The sequence below is a fragment of the Chiloscyllium plagiosum genome, unplaced genomic scaffold (assembly GCF_037043375.1).
Source record: "Chiloscyllium plagiosum isolate Xiang-an unplaced genomic scaffold, Cpla_swu_hap1 HiC_scaffold_14, whole genome shotgun sequence".
NCBI lineage: Eukaryota > Metazoa > Chordata > Chondrichthyes > Orectolobiformes > Hemiscylliidae > Chiloscyllium > Chiloscyllium plagiosum.
The window spans coordinates 20,555,006-20,572,808 of NW_028270152.1; the positions used below are offsets into that span (position 1 = coordinate 20,555,006).

The 17,803-nt window shown below is 41.0% G+C and overlaps 1 protein-coding gene across 4 annotated transcripts in view; it reads right to left on the reverse strand.

Moving 5' to 3' along the window:
• Positions 1-17,803, reverse strand: part of slc26a6.2 (solute carrier family 26 member 6, tandem duplicate 2) — a 165,086-nt gene that overhangs the window by 56,771 nt on the left and 90,512 nt on the right. For all 4 annotated transcript variants that reach the window (XM_043707735.2, XM_043707737.2, XM_087994124.1 and 1 more), the window contains 4 exons: positions 6,447-6,586; positions 5,738-5,848; positions 4,244-4,425; positions 2,707-2,871 (listed from right to left, as the gene is read on the reverse strand). In XM_043707735.2, coding sequence (XP_043563670.2) covers positions 2,707-2,871; positions 4,244-4,425; positions 5,738-5,848; positions 6,447-6,586 — 598 coding nt within the window. The remainder of the gene's footprint in view (positions 1-2,706; positions 2,872-4,243; positions 4,426-5,737; positions 5,849-6,446; positions 6,587-17,803) is intronic.

Below are 17,803 nucleotides of genomic sequence, written 5' to 3' on the forward strand. Positions count from 1 at the left end.
TCCTTTATAAATTCCTGCCTAACTTCCTATATTTTCCCTTCAGAATCTCATCCATTTTCCTTCCTATGTCATTAGTTCCAATGCGTACAATGGCCTCCTGTTGGTTCCACTCCCTTTTGAGAATATTCTGCACATTGTCCAAGATATCCCTGATCCTGGCATCAGAGAGACAATACACCATTCTGATTTCCCATTGTCGGCCACAGAAACCTCAGCCTGTGCCCCTGACTAGAAAGTCCCCTATCACAATTGATTGCTTGTTACATTAGGGCCAGTCTCAGGACCAGAAACTGTTTGTGCTACGTTCCCCTGAGAGTCCATCACCCCCTACATTTTCCAAAACAGCATACTTGTTTGAGATGGGGATAACCATAGGAGACTCCTGCAGTACCTACCTCCCTCTCATACCTATCCTGGTGGTAACCAATCTACCTGACTCTATCTGCGGCTTTTCTCCCTAAATATAACTACCATCCATCACACCCACTAGCTCCTATAAATTCCTCATTGCCTCTAACAGTCACTCAAACTGCCATGTGATCTGATAGCATTCACAACCAATCACACTTACTGCAGACATAATCATCAGTAACATGGAAATTCTACCTAATCTCCCACATCAGACAGGAAGAGCACATCACTCTACTAAAGGCCATCTTTGCACCTTAATGATCTACAGTAAATAGCGCAGTCTTACTGCTCTACAAAACACTGCTCCAGGCTAACTTAGTACTTATGTTTTATATTTTTAAATTTTAATCAAGAGACAGATCTCAATAAAACATATAACCCTAAAAGAACCCCCTCCACTCACTATTAAAAAAGACTGCAAGGTAACATTTAAAAAGTATGCACTGATCTGCTCCTGTGCTGTGAGCTCTCCCACACATGCTCCTCCAAGGTTAGGTGTGAATTTCACTGTCTGTTAATTTTTTTTAGATGCACTTCCATGTCCAGAAATACTTGAATCCAAACAGCAAAGGCAGTAGCTGTGCAGATTCATCTGACTGCAGTGTAGGTTTCTTTCTCTTCAGGTCATTGAAAGAAATTGACAGAGTACATAAAGAGAAACTCTATATTAGGCTTGTCTAAGAGAAGAACCAGGTAATTCAAGGGAGAAATTAGGGAATATGTTTTCACACAGGTGGTGATAGATGTGTGAAACTCTCTCCCACATTAGTTTAACTGACAATTATAACCTGAGGTCAATTGATTTTTACTGTCTTAGCAAGGATGTTAAGTCTGCATGGCAACATACATATGGGTGTATATACTTGCCACAATGTCACTCAATGACAGAACAAGGTCCAGGGGCTGAATGGCCTACTGTTGCTCCAATGTTTTGGTGAGTTTATTTATATCATGCTGGTGCTCACATTACAATCTAAGTGTTATTTTGCAGTCTGCCTCCCTGGTACCTGTAGTCTTTGACAGAGTTATGAGCATCTATGTTGGTGATTGCATCCATCTGGAGGATCAGTCTGGCATTAAAGGTTTATTAATGAACAATTATTGTTATACTTGGCTGCATGCTGTGCCCTTTCTGAGAAATGGTAATTGCAAGTAGTTCATACTTTATATTCTTGAAGAATTCACTTCACCTTTAGTCCCCATTCATCATGATGTTGAATGCATTGGGTGAAGTCCACAGTAGGACAAGCATGACTAACTTTAATCTCCTTTGATGCTGGAAATGTGTCATTGTGAGTTGATTAGCTCATTAAGTATCCCACTGGTTTTGTAAGAGAAAGTTAGGTGGGGCATGAAACAAGTGCTCAATGAGAGTTGTATGGCACAGGGATAGTGTACCTGCCTTGGGTCAGAAGGTCTAGGTTCATGTGTCACCACCTTGGAGGTATGTCAGAACAGGTTGATTAAAATAACTGACAATCATTGCCATTCAAATGCTGCTGCTGTTGAAAGATGAAGTCAGTAATATTTTCCAGAATTTGGTTGATTTGAATGATATTTCTTTCTTCATTATTTTGTTATGTATAGATCAACCAAAACAGAAGCTGTATGCATTGAACATGCAAGTATTGAGTACTCTACAAAAAAATGCAGGCATTTTAGTTGAGACTGAGCAATACATCAATGTACGTTGTACAGTACGTCTTTCAGTTGTTTGATTTGTTGTCTAACTCATGCCAAGTCCCATTCACTCCTGTGCTCATGAATGAACAAAGCAGCAAATTGAAATTCCTTTTCTTTATGTCCAAATCCCATCAATATCTTGCCCTTCTCTATCTTGATAACCACCTCCAAACTACAATGGTCCTAAAACTTTGCATTCCTATAATTCTTGCCTCTTTTACTTCTTTTGTCCCAACTGACCAGCCTTTAGTCATCTAGGTCTGAAACTCTGTAATTTCCTCTTTAAATCTCTTCTCTTTTAAATTGCTATTTAAAACCTATTTATTTTATCAAGAATTTGGTCAATTGTCCTTTCATTTGTCCTGTTTCTTCACAATAATATTGGTCCTATTTGTTTGGCTCAATGTCAAATTTTGTTTAGTTAATTTCTCGAAGTGCTTTGGGACTGTACAACAGTAAAGGTACTATTTATTGCAGTTTGTTGTTGGTTTAGCCCTGTTTTGGAGATTACAATACAAGGTAACACATGACAATGATTTGAAGCAGTAGTTCAGAATTTATCGGAGGTCGCACATTTATAGTTCACACTACATAAAGCCATCTTTTACTCACATAGATTAATGCGAGGGGCCCATTCTTTCTAGCAATTGAAATGCCAAACACATATTTCAGTTGTGACACCAGCACATGGACTGCTGCACCAGTTGTGTAACCTCGGACAAGAGGGTCAGACAGGTATGTGACAACAAATCCAAACCGTATCAATCCCAACAGGATCTGCGTAGATTGAAGAAGAAAAATAGTTATTGTTACAATGACGATTCTTCTGCCCCAGTGATAATCTATGCAACCTAAGATCCATGTCGCACTTTCTCCCCAATTAATCTGTTTCCTTTGAGAAAGTTGTGTGTGTCTGTACTGCTGCTCTGTATTTGGAAAACAGCAAGATAACAAAGTTTTCATTAATCAGCAACTATTGTCACTCTTAACTATATTGCATATCCTTTGTGAGCACAGGCAATTTAGAGAGATCAAGGATTCAACAAAACTTTATCTTGCTGAAAACCGTGTTCCTTATGGATTAGATAAAGTTCTATATAAGACAGATACAACTTATTTCGGTAGTGGATCAAAACAGTATAATACACCGCCCCCACCGTCTGACATGTATCCTACCTGTGTGTACACATTGCCTCTTGTAAACACTGCACGAAATGCATCCCTCCTGTTCTGGACCCCACCCATTATGACCTCATGTATTATGTATCCCATCAGTCTGTTTCGCTGTAAGCTATTCCCATATTTTTGCATTACAGGAAAGAACTCAAGGCAATAAGCCAGGAATCAGGGTCAACCCCTCTCCCATTTAACAAGTAGAAGGGTCCAAGCAAAATAGAATGATTTAACCTATTATTTTCTGGCAGTGAGAATTTCCTAAAATCTTGCAGATAGTTCACGATTATTTCATTTTGGGGGATTGTACATGTTAACTCACATTCTATTATTCGGTCATGAATGGTCCCTGAGAGGACCTCTGTCTCTCATGGCACTAGCCCTTGATAAACAACTTAGTAATTGGCACTGTTCTACTCTTTGTTGGATTATGCCACTGAACTCTCTCTCTTGTTTCATTTAAGTCTTATTGCCCAATGAACAATTTCCTATGGCCACGCTGTTCAGACAACAGGATAAAGGAACAAGAGACAGGCCTGAGTGCTGTGACCCCCAATTATCATCTCTGAATCACTGTGACTGTAACTTCTCAGTGCAATAATGCAATGTGTGAGCAGAAAACAAGTGGTTTCATAAAAGGCAAATTGATGTTGGATGAAGCTGGATGGATAATGAGTGATGAAGAAGAGGGGTTGGGTAAATAATGATGGACAGCTAAAGGAATGGGCTGAAGATCACAACAGAGGTGGAATTTATTGCCTTAATTATTAATCATTTCCCTGAAACCTGGGGATACTGCAATTTCTTATCTGGTCTGCATGCAGGTACAATTTCAAGTCAATCTGACTGATTACTTTGGCATTCTGCAGCATTTAATCCTGCTTCTCTTCCTTCTCTCTTCCCCGCTTCCCCCCCACTACCCCGCCCCACCATGAATGCTAAGTCCTCTCTTTCTTGCAACAAGAAGTTAACTCACCTGAAAGATCCCGCACAAGAAGGTAACCATCGTTGCTGCTTTCACCCTCATTAAATCCCTTGCCACGGTGTCAATTTCTGCCGTTCCATTTGTAATGTTGTGAGAATTGATCAAAAAGTTCTCATCTGGGGCTATCCTCTCAGTTATTGTCCCCAGCATAACACTTAGTACTGCAAAGGAGCCTGTGTCAAAGGTGGCAAAATATAAGCATCATTTTGCATAAGATATTCTGATTTAGATCATAGGTTATGAATTTCCTTTCACTTTTAACTATCAAAAATACTATGAATATCACCTTGATGTTGAATCTCTGACACAACATAACAGAGCATTACCCTTCATAGCACATTGAAACATTACCCTCAATGCAATTATATAAAGACATCCTGCACATAATGATTCTTAGCCAGTATTTACATGGACTAGAATTACTTTTTTTGTTGTTGTGTTGTGGCTATCACTAACAATATTTTGCCCATCCCTGATTGCCCTCAATCTGAGGGGCTTCCTGAGTCATTTCAGAGGGCAGCTGAGAGTTAAGCACATTGTGTGGGTCTGGAGTCACATGCTGGCCAGACAGGGTAAGGATGATCCTTTTCTAAAGGACAAAAGGGAATGAAAGGGTTTTTACAAAAATTGATGAGAGTTTTACAATCACCGAAACCAAAACTAACTTATCATTCTAGATACTCTATGATCAGCTGCATCTAAATTTCATATGTTGCTATACTGGGATTGGAACTGTCATTCCCAGAGCATTAACTAGTCCGGTGATGTTACTACAACATCACTGTTAACTCTGTCAAAAAATAATACCTTTCAGGAAGCCACATTCTGCTTGTAGTGAAGTGATGGTTGCACCAAGCTAAGCAACATTAGTAGTAGTTAATATGAATGGACCCCATTTGGAACAGTATGAAGGGAGTACAGGAGTGTATGGGTAGGCTTTTCCATAGAGAATCTAAAGATGAAGTTGAAAGGGAGGTTTGACCACTGCCCTATTCAAACTATGGGCTAACAGCTCTACAAGGAGGGCATGGATCAACCTGAGTAGCTTTGTAGCGAGAGTGTCTCGTTAAACTGAATGGTGTGAGGTGAATGTTAGTGAAAAGCATAGGTAAGCCATTGCAAACAAGAGACAACAGATGGCCTATCTGGAGTGGGTACATTAGATATGGAAACAACATGGAAAGGTTATCATTAAACTGGGCCTCTTACCGATACTTGGAGAAACTGTAGTTTCTTCCTGACTACTGAATAATTACTTTCAAGTTTAAATGGTTGCATATGATTGATCAGGTTAGAAATATTAGCCAATTTGTAGGAAATATAAAAAGGAATTCCAATAACAAATGTATCTTTTGAAGATTAAAGACTGGCAAGGCTGCGGCAAGATGTTTTGGCATACATTCCTTTCCCTAATGAATCAAGCATTCAGTATCTCAGCAAAATTAGAGCAAATAGGGCAAGTTGTTTTATAAAGCAGTAGCTCACCAACTGAGACATGTCTGGATGTTCCAAATATAAAGTATATAAGCACTGGGAAGAAGGAAGTATAAAGTCCATAGACAGGGGGAACAGCTGCCAAAAGAGCATATGCCATACCTGCAAAACAAAATTAAATATTTATACACCGTACCATTTATTTCATCATGTAAGTTAAGATGTTTAGAAAGTATTAGATACTTAAGACCTAAAATGATTAACTATTTCCCGATATTAATGTTTGCGATGTGTTCCTTTCTGTTCAGTTACCTTGGAGCCTCTCACCAATAGGAAGACAAGGTGGGTGAAACACTACAAACCTCTTCCTTCCTAACCCTAATGCTTATGATGATCCTTTTGGGATCATCCTTGATGTATTACATGGTACAGGACTGACTTTATTTATTCCTCTTTCCCTATGGACCCCCTGCTGCAGGCAGCTTTCTTTCAGCAGTATTAGTGTCACTCAGTTATAGATCCTATCTCCTTGTTCAGCTCTCTGGATTTTAATGAAGCTGAATATGGGATGCAATGTATAATGACTGACCAAAGTAATGCTGCCTGCTCAGCACTCTTTAAATGTAGTTACAATACGTTGAGATTTCATCCTATTTTGTTGCCCTAAAACATATTGATTACACTGTTAGGGGTACTCATGTGGCAATAAGAGGGGCTGCAATTAACATTTTGTGACATTTATAAAAGAGAAAGTGCTCACTTTGTGGTAATTGCACAATTCCAACACTGAATCCGGAGCAGATATCGCCTAATAGCCATTCTCGGTAGGGATACTTGGGCAACCAATGGAGGATTGGGATTAACTTGAACAGAAAAGATTTGGCTTTAGGGCCTGAGCATCTGAAAAAAAAGAATCAGTGTTAACTAAGCGTAGATTAGATTGTTATTCAAGTTGATGTATTTTAATCAAATTTGGTGATAATTTGTTTGAAATCTCTCTGGTAATGACACCTCGAAATCTTAAATACATGCCCAGACAATAAGTTTGTCCACAAGAGACAAAAATGTACATGATGTTTTCAATGAAAAGATATCAAAACATTCCCATTGAAATAAAAACAGAAAGTGCTAGAGAAACTAAACACATCTGGCAGCATCTGTGGAGAGAGAAACAGAGTTAATGCTTCAAGACCAGTACAGGATTTCAGATTTCCAGCATCTGTAATATTTTGCTTCAATCTTCTCTTGTTGAAGAAAATGATAATGTGTAGATTTGGAAGGTGGTGGTGTAATGGTAATAGAATTACGCTAGTAAGCAAGAGGCTAGTAATGTAGAGACATATGTTCAAACTCTGCTGGTGAAACTTAAATTCAACTAATAAAATTGGGAATATTAAGGGAGTCTCTGTAATGATGACTGTGCCAACTATCATTGCTTTTCTTTTGTAAGGAAGAATATTTGATTTACTAATGTCCTTATGGGAAGAAAATCTACCATTCTTACCTGGTCTGGCCTATACATGTGATAGGTGAAAGTGAGGACTGCAGATGCTGGAGATCAGAGTCAAGATTAGTGGTGCTGGAAAAGCGCAGCAGGTCAGGCAGCATCCGAGGAGCAGGGAAATCGTTGTTTCGGGAAAAAGCCTTCATCATTTTCTGATGGGGTGGGGCGGAGAGGTCAGGGAGAAGATTGCAGGTTAGGAAGGCGGTGCTGAGTTCGAGGGATTTGACTGAGACAAGGTGGGGGGAGGGAAAATGAGGAAACTGGAGAAATCTGAGTTCATCCCTTGTGGTTGGAGGGTTCCTAGGCGGAAGATGAGGCGCTCTTCCTCCAACTGTCGTGTTGCTATGGTCTGGCGATAGAGGAATCCAAGGACCTGCATGTCCTTGGTGGAGTGGGAGGGGGAGTTGAAGTGTTGAGCCACGGGGTGGTTAGGTTGGTTGGTCCGGGTGTCCCAGAGGTGTTCTCTGAAACGTTCCGCAAGTAGGCAGCATGTCTCCCCAATATAAAGGAGACCACTCCCTCCGTGACTCCCTCGTCAGGTCCACAACCCCCACCAACCCAACCTCCACTCCTGGCACCTTCCCCTGCAACCGCAAGAAATGCAAAACTTGCGCCCACACCTCCCCCCTCACTTCCCTCCAAGGCCCCAAGGGATACTTCCATATCCGCCACAAATTCACCTGCACCTCCACACACATCATTTATTGCATCCGCTGCACCCGATGTGGCCGCCAGCAGAGGGGTAAATTCCACACAACATTCATCCCACACTAGTGGAGTTCGATACATGCAAACCCTATTGCTTACATGAAAAGAATGAAATAATTGTCAATATAGTTGCTGTGCAAAATAGCCCTTTTATCAAAATACCATTACTATACCATTTCAGTTCAAGTTGTTAAGTTTGATTAAAGGAGATTGATGTCAATGATTATAACTTGTGACATCTCTCCACCTCGGAAAATTAAAATACTAAATTTTCAAAATGTGAAATTTATTTTGTAATTAGGAAAAATTACATTCTGTAGATCCAAGACATGAACACAACTTTAAATTGTGATGAATTACTGTGTGAAAGTGTTATTATCAAGTAGCATATTGCAAGCTGCGTTATGCTATAAACATTGTGTTACTACAGTAAAACACTCATTCACAAATTACAAAATAAATACAATGTGACTTTGTGATTACCATCAATTATATGTCAAAGTCAAAGTACTCAAAATACTCAAAAGTTTAAAATGCATTGAAACTTGGAATATATTATCCTCAAGTCAATAATGTGAATGAATGACATAGGTGTGAGAATGAAAGAGCATTGAAAGAAATATGAATATTAAAAAGTAGATGAATTTATTACTGTATTTAAGCTCTACCTGTATGATCTATGATATGCTATTTTATTTCTAGAGGTTATGGATCCCATGTGATTGACAGCAAAACAAACTGGCAGGAAGATCTAAAGGTTTTTAATTACTATACTAAGGAAGAGAGTATGGTCCATTTGAGACCAAAGTGGGAACCTACACATTCAGCTAAAAGATGTAGTTGAGATTTTAAATGAATCCTTAATTTAAATGCTTATCTGTCACAATATGGTTGACTGCTTTGACCAGTATTTGGTGCCACAAAACAAAATTTTGAAGTATCTCTCCCATCTGTTGCCATCTAGTACATTACACAGAATTAATATTATCAACTAATTGTAGGCAATGCAAGAGGCATAGTTTCCTTTAAAATTCCTTTTCATTCTTGAATCCGATATGTTTCCTCACCACATTGAGCACAGCTATAGAGTCATAGAGATATACAGCATGGAAACAAACCTTTCAGTCCACTGCATCCATGCCGACCAGATATCCTAAACTGATCTAGTCCCATTTGCCAGAATTTGGCCCATATCCCTCTAAACCCTTCCTATTCATGTATACTTCCAGATACCTTTTAAATGTTGTAACTGTACCAGCCTCCACCACTTCCTCTGGCAGCTCATTAAATACACGCACCACCCTCTGCGTGAAAAAGTTGCCCCTCAGCTCCCTTTTAAATCTTTTCCCTCTCACCTTAAACCTATGCCCCCTAGTTTTGAACTCCCTTACCATTGGGAAAGGATCTTGGCTTTCCACCTTTTCCATGCCTCTCATGATTCTATTAACCTCTATAAGGTGACTCTTCAGGAGTGACACTCCAGGGGAAAAGGGCTCAGAGATTGTAAATGTTAATGTCTAAATGCAATTAAGTCCTGGAGCCTAAAGAGATGTTCTAGTTACTGCACAAATCAGTAATGTGAAGGTTAAAGTTATAAAGAAAGGTCGGATAGGCTGGGACTTTTTCACTGGAACGTAGGATGTTAAGAGGTCACCTGATTGAAGTTTATAAAATAATGCTTTGTGTGGGGATTCCAAAAGGATAGGAGAGGTGCTAAATGAATATTTTTTGTCAGTATTCACACTGGAAAAATACAATGTTGTCAAGGGGAATACTGAGATACGGGCTATTCGATGAGGATTGAGGGTCATAAGGAGGAGGTGTTAGCAATTCTGAAAAGTGTGAAAATAGTAAGTCCCCTGGGCCAGATGGGATTTATCCTAGGATTCTCTGGGAAGCTAGGGAGGAGATTGCAAAGCCTTTGGCTTTGATCTTTATGTCATCATTGGCTACAAGAATAGTGTCAGAAGGCTGGAGGATAGGAATATTGTCCCTTTGTTCAAGAAGGGGAGTAAAGATAACCCTGGCAATTATAGACCAGTGAGCCTTACTTCGGTTGTGGGTGAAGTGTTGGAAAGGATTATAAGAGATAGGATTTATAATAATCTAAAAAGGAATCATTTGATTAGGGATAGTCAACATGATTTTGTGAAGGGTAGGTCATGCCTCACAAACTTTATTGAGTTCTTTGAGAAGGTGACAAAACAGGTGGATGAGCGTAAAGCTGTTGATGTGGTGTAAATGGATTTCAGTAAAGCGTTTGATAAGGTTCCTTATGGTAGGCTATTGCAGAAAATACAGAGTCATGTGATTGAATTGAATTTATTGTCACATGTAGTGATTTAGCAGTTTGGATCAAATATTGGCTAGCTGTAAGAAGACAGATGGTGGTGATTGATGGGAAATGTTCATCTTGGAGTTCAGTTACTAGTGGTGTACAGCAAAGATCTGTTTTTGCGCCACTGTTGTTTGTCATTTTTATAAATGACTTGGATGAGGATGTTGAAGGATGCATTAGTAAATTTGCTGATGACAGTAAAGTTGGTGGATTTATGGATATTGAGGAAGGATGGTGCAGATTATAGAGGGACATGGATAAGCTGCAGAGCTGGGCTGAGAGGGGGCAAATGAAGTTTAATGGGGAAAAGTGTGAGGTGGTTCACTTTGGAAGGAGTAACAGGAATACAGAGTACTGGGCTAATGGTAACATTCTTGGAAGTGTAGATGAGCAGTGTCCATGTGCATAGATCCCTGAAAATGATCACTCAGATTGATAGGGTTGTTAAGGAGGCATACAGTGTGTTATGTTTTATTGGTAGTGGGATTGAGTTTTGGAGCCATGAGGTCATGTTGCAGTTGTTCAAACTCTTGTGTGGCTGCACTTGGAGTATTACATACAGTTTTGGTCACCACATTATAGAAAGGATGTGGAAGCATTGGAAATGGTGCAGAGGAGATTTACAAGGATGTTGCCTGGCATGGAGGGAAGGTCTTATGAGGAAAGGCTGAGGGATTTGAGGTTGTTTTAATTAGAGAGAAGAAAGTTAAAAGGTGACTTAATAAAGACATACAAGATGATCAGAGGATTAGATAGGGTGGACAGTGGGAGCCTTTTTCCTTGCATGGTGCTGGCTCGCACAAGGGACATAGCTTTAAATTGAGGGGTGATATATAAGACAGGTCTCAGGAGTAGGTTCTTTACTCAGAGAGTAGTAAGGGCATGGAATGCCCTGCCTGCAACAGAAGTAGACTTGCCAACTTTAAGGGCATTTAAATGATCATTGGATAAACATATGAATGATAAATGGAATAGTGTAAGTTAGATGGATTTCACATTGGTTTCACAGGTCAGCACAACATTGAAGGCCAAAGGGCCTGTTCTGCGCTGTAATATTCTATGTTCTTATAAGAGGTATAGATAGAATTCCTAGACCCATTCAGTCTACACCATCTGTTCAAAGATCTTCGCGCCCAGACCCACTCTATCCCTTTAACCCTGCATTCTCCATGGCTAACCCACCTATCCTGGACACTGAGCAATTTAGCATGGCCACTCCACCTAACCTGTGCAACTTTGGACTGTGGAAGGAAACTGGAGCACCCAGAGGAAACCCACACAGACACGAGGAGAATGAGCAAACTCCACACAGACTGTCAACCAAGGGTGGAATCAAACCCAGGTCCCTGGCACTGTGAGCCATTGTGCTAACCACTGAGCCATTGTGCCACCCCACAGCAGAGCATTAGAGTTAATGGTAGTTGCCTTTTCTCGAGGATGGGAGATTTCAAGAGTAACAGGTGCATTCTTAAGGTGAAAGGTGATAGGTTTAAAAGAGACATGAGGGGCAATTTTTTATACAGAGGGTGGTTCATGTATGGAATGAACCTCCTGAGGAAGTGGTGGATGTGGGCACAATTTCAAAGTTTAAAAGACATTTGGATAGATACATGAATAGGAAAGATTTGGAGGGATATGGGCCAGGAGCAAGCTGGTGGCAGTAGTTTGGTTTGGGATTATGTTTGGCATGGACTACTTGGATCGAAGGGTCTGTTTCTGTGCTATATGACTATGGTGTCAGTGTGAAGCCAGGTATATGGCCTGCATGTCCCAATGACTGGGGCATCTTATCAAACAGTATATCCATTTGGCTGTTTGTGACAAGTGGAGTACTCAAATCATGCTTGCAAAACTCAGTGATTAGAAAGCATTGGCTGAACATTCCTCAATGTGCTATAAATTGCGCTTACAACAAAAGATTATCAGTGAAGCTCAAAATGTGGCTTACTTAAAATTGTTAGGAATTACATATATTCTCTGTCCTCTTCAACAACATGTATATGCATTGCACCTTTCTCATTTAAACAAAGACGTAGGAAACAATTGTTCCAAGTGCATTCTCCATGACAACACTTTGACCAATCAGAGTCTCATTGCCTGTTTTGAATTTAAACAAAAGACAGGGGAGAAGTGATCTTTGACGCTTTCCATGGCAACACCATAATGAATCAGAATCTACTCACACAATCCATCAGCGCCCTGTTCTCATGCAACATGAATTGTTGTTCCCTTTGCAATTTGTTATTCTTACACTTATCCTGATGAATGCAATATGAAAACCTTCAACAGCATGTCTCTTTTTTCAGCAATACTCAGAATTTCAAGTTAATGAATAATTTCTTATAGTTATACAATGAACTATTGCACTGTAATCAAGTGATATATTGTTGATAATCTAAAAGATTGCTCAATGTGTTTTGATTGTAACTTCAGCATGGCATTTGAAATGTAAATTGAACTTGAACCATGGTGCATTTGAAGTAAATGTCAACTTCATTTACGTCCAAATCGTTTTTTTTTGCAGTTTTGGAATAAAATGTGAACTGAGCTTTGAGGACTCACTTCTTGTTTGTAATTATAAATCCTCTTCCTGATATTGTTTAATCCAATCAAATAATCAATGACACTAAATTGTACTTGAGTGGAAACGGATTGCATTGGCCAGGTGATGAAGTCCAGACCACCTTGATCCTCCGAATCATTTTGGGAGGGCTAGTGTGTTCTGTCCAGGAATACCATGTCTTTTCAGGGCATAAGTCTGATGGAAGTAGCTGAAAAATGTGTTGCTGGAAAAGTGCAACAGGTCAGGCAGCATCCAAGGAGCAGGAGAATCGATGTTTCGGGCATAAGTCCTTCTTCAGGAATGAGGAAGGTGTGCCAAGCAGGCTAAGATAAAAGGTAGGGAGGAGGGACTTGTGTGAGGGGCATTGAGAATGCGATAGGGGGAAGGAGGTTAAGGTGAGGGTGATAGGCCGGAGAGGGGGTGGGGGGCGGAGAGGTCGGGAAGAAGATTGCAGGTCAAGAAGACGGTGCTGAGTCCAAGGGTTGGGACTGAGATAAGGTGGGGGGAGGGGAAATGAGGAAGCTGGAGAAATCTGCATTCATCCCTTGTGGTTGGAGGGTTCCTAGGTGGAAGATGAGGTGCTCTTCCTCCAGGCGTCGTGTTGCCATGGTCTGGTGATGGAGGAGGCCAAGGACCTGCATGTCCTTGGTGGAGTGGGAGGGGGAGTTAAAGTGTTCAGCCACGGGGTGGTTGGGTTAGTTGGTGCGTGTGTCCCAGAGGTATTCTCTGAAACGTTCCGCAAGCCTGTCTCCCCAATGACCATCTGATGGAAGTAGCCAGAGTCAGGAAACATTTATTGCATTTTTATCATGTCAGTCCACCAGTGACAAATTCTGACTTCAAGGTCATGGATAGTTCCCCTGGTCACTTGGCCAACCCCAGCAAATTCCACATATGTGCTTCTGGCAAGTCCAGTAACCACTATCTCTGACCATAAATCGTTGCTAATCTGGGTCAACAATTAATATTGTAAACGAGAACTGATTCCAGCTGATTGTAAACTTGTTCAATTTGCAAAGAACCCTGACTTTAACCTTTGCCTGTAACTGCCCTGCCTCTCTGAGATTCCAGCGCCTGTATTCAGTAGATGCCCATGTTAAATCTCCAGTGATTTACCCATGCAGTTTTCTTATACTTGTGACCCCATGCTCAGGATTTGGGACCCAATAAAATTTATCCTCAATTTTACATAATTCCCTCACAACAACTTATTCTGACTCATGCCAAAAGTATCATTTCGTTACAGCATTCTAAGCAAAATCTGACACCAAGTCACATAAAACACTCTTATTGAGGGTGACAAAATGTTTGGTCAAAGAGATGGTTTTAACAGAGGTAGGGGAGGTAGAGAGAGATAGAAAGATTTACCAAGGGAATTGAAGAGCTCAGGACGTAGGTTGCGGAAGGCAGGATCACCAGTGGTGGAGCAATTAAAGTGAGGGATGTTGGAAACCCTAGAACTAAAGTAGTGCAAATTTCTCAGAAGCTTGTGGGAATGGAGGATATTATAGAGAAAGCAAGGTTGAGGCTTTGTTTAATTGTGAGGTATTGAAGGTTAGTGAGCTCAGGAGTGATAGCTGAAGGGGACACTTTGTGAGCAAGGACACAGGCAACAAAATCTCAATCTATTCGAGATTTAACATGGACAATCAGCCAGGAATGCTTGAAGGAGTCAAGATAATCAAGGGAGTAAATTAAGAAGATGAACTAAGGCATGGGCAGAGTTGAGGGTGGTCCTAGTGATGGCATAGTTAGAAACTCACCTTGACGTCAAATATGAGATCAAGTTGCAGGTTGTCTGTTTCAGCTTGGCACAAGTGCCAATGAAGAGGATAGAGTCAGTAGCAAGGGAATAGAATTTACTGTGAGGACTGAAGTCAAACAGTGTGACAATTTAGAGATCATAAGGTATAGAAAAAGAAGGAGGCAAAAGTGACGACTGCAGATGCTGGAAACCAAAGTTTAGATCAGAGTGGTGCTGGAAAAGCACAGCACGTCAGGCAGCATCTGAGGAGTAGGGAAATTGACATTTCAGGCAAAAGCCCTTCATCAGGAATAGATGCCATTCCTGATGAAGGGCTTTTGCTTGAAATGTCGATTTTCCTGCTCCTCGGATGCTGCCACAGAAAAAGAAGGATGCTACTCAGCCTTTTGAGTCTGCTGCACCATTCAATGAAATGATGGCTGATCTGATTATCCATAACTCCAATTCCTTGCCTTTTTCTCATAACACATGATTCCCTTACTGTTTAAAAATCTGTCTACCTCAGACCTAGGGGAGGAGCTGAGGGAAGTGGTAGCAAAATATGCTACGTGAAAACTGGTGCTGCTTTTTTAGATGACTTCACTGAGGTGCAGCATGTGTATTGAGAGATAGGATGGAGACACAGAGAAAACAATGTGATGATAGGAAAAGGAAGGTGGTCTTTATAGATAATCATTTGGCCATGACTAGATAGACAGGATTGGAACCAAATGACAGTAGCCTTAAGCAGTTGAAAGACACTGGTAGAAGATAGTGTGCTCAAAGATGAATACTAAGCTTTATTATTAAGTCGCAGGTGATGTATTTGTATTATTGTCCTGAAAAAGCCTTATTGCTTGACATTAATTGTTATCTTTTTGATAAATGTTGCTTATACATCTGATTACTTTGTTAGTATTTACTTTGAAGAGCATAAACACTGTTGACTCTGAATGCAGATCTTTGATTTGATTAATCTTATTATTGTTACATGTCCCTATATATAATAACAAGTTTTGTTTTGCGTGCAGTACAGACAGATTTTACCATACAAAGTTCATAGGGTGATAGAACAGGATGAGGAATGTAATGTATCTGCTGCAAAGAAAGTGCATAAACAGCAAGGTCAACTTTAGATTTGCAATTCGAAAGCTCCTTTCAGAAGTCTCATAGCAGCAGGGAAGAAGCTGTTCTTGAACCTGTTGGTACATGTGTTTAAGCTTTTGTATCTTCTGCCTGATGGAAGAGGTTTGAAGAGATTGATGATGTTGGCTTCCCAAGGCAGTGGAAAGTATAGTTGGAGTCAGTGGATGGAAGGTTGGCTTGCGTGATGGACTGAGCTGTGTTCACAACTGTCGTTTCTTACATTCCTGGGCTGAGCAGTTGTTGTACTAAGCCATGATCCATCCAGATATATTACTTTCCATGGTACATCTATAAAATTTGGTAAGAATCCTTATGGATATGCTGAATTTCCTTAGCCTCTTGAGGAAGTAGAGGTGTTGTTGTGCTTTCTTGACCACTGCATCAACGTGGGTAGTCCAGGAGACATTGTTGGTGATTGTCACTCTTAGGAACCACCTCTACCTCAGCTCCATTGTCAGAGACAGCAGTGCGCCTTTTACCTCTGTTCTTGGAGTCAATGACCAGCTCTTTAATTTTACTGATGTTGAGGGAGAGATAACAATTACACTACTTCACCAAGCACTCTATCTATTTCCAAGACAGTATTCTGTCTCGTCATTGTTTGAGATCTGGCCTACAACAATGTATCATCAGTGAACTTGTAGATGGAGTTAGGACAAAATTTGGCCACACAGTCATGAGTGTACAGGGCATATATATTAAGGAGCTGAGTACACAGGCTTGCAGGGTAGCGGTGGTGAGGATTGTCATGGAGGAGGTGCTGTTACTTATCCTCAATGATTGCAGTCTGTGGGTTAGGAAGTTGAGAATCCAATTGCAGAAGACAAAGAAGAGACCTAGGTCTTGGAGTTTAGAGATTAGTTTGGTTGGAGGCAGAACTGTACTCAATAAGTAGAAGTCTGATGCGGGTATCCTCATTATCCAAAAGTTCCAGGGATGAATGTAGGGCTAGGGAGATGGCATCTGTAGTGGAACTGTTGCAATGGGAGATGAATTACAAAGGGTCAAGACAGGCTGGGAGGCTAGAGTTGTTATGAGCTGTGACTAACCTCTCAAGGCACTTCATGATAATGGAAGTCTGAGAAACTGGGTATTAGATATTGGGGCACATTGCATGAGTTTTCTTTGGAACTGGAACAATGGTGGTCTTCTTGAAGCAGCTGGGGACTTCAGATTGTAGTTTGGAGAGGTTAACAATGTCAGCGAATATTCCCGCCAGCTGGTCCACACAGGATCTGAGTGCACAGCCAGGGACTCTGTCTGGTTGCTTTCTGTGGGTTCACTCTCAGTAAGACCTGTCTGACATCTGTGGCCGTGACTGAGGGAACAGCTGGATCCTGGGCGGTCGACTCAAATAACACTGTCTCACCATCCTTCTGCTCGAACCAAGCATAAGATGCACTGAGCGCATCAGGGAGGGATGTGTTTTTTGTCCGCTATTCTGTTTGGCTTCACTCTGTAGCCTGTCATGTCATATGGGCCTTGCCACAAACGACAAGTGTCTGTGTGGTTAGTTTGGGTCTCTAGCTTAGTCCAGCAATGCCTCTTGTCATCTCTAATGGCCTTACACAGGTCGTATCAGCATTTCCTGTAAAGGTCGGGTCATCTGACTTGAACACCACCTACCTGGTCTTCAGTAGGCAATGGATCTCTCGAATCATCCATGGTTTCTGGTTGGGGAACATATGATTGGCTTCTTTGGCATGCAGTCTTCTACTAATGAAGCCCATGAAGATAGTGGCATATGCATCTAGGAGAAAGTGAGGACAGTAGATGCTAGAGATCAGAGTTGAGGGCATGGTGCTGGAAAAGCACAGCAGGTCAGGCAGAATCCGAGGAGCAGGAGAATCGATGTTTTGGGCATAAGCCCTTCATCAGGAAGGGCATACTCATTTAGGTTGGCCACTGAATTCTTGAATATGGTCCAGCCCACCAATTCTAAGCAGTCCCACAGAACCACTTATACTGCCTCTGACCATACTGACTTTCTGTACTGGGTCCTAACATTTCAATTCCTGCATGTAAGCCGGGAGGAAGAACATAGCATTGTGATCGGATTTTCCAAAGCATGGACAGGGTGTGGAGCAGTAGGCATCTTTGGTTGTGTAGCAATG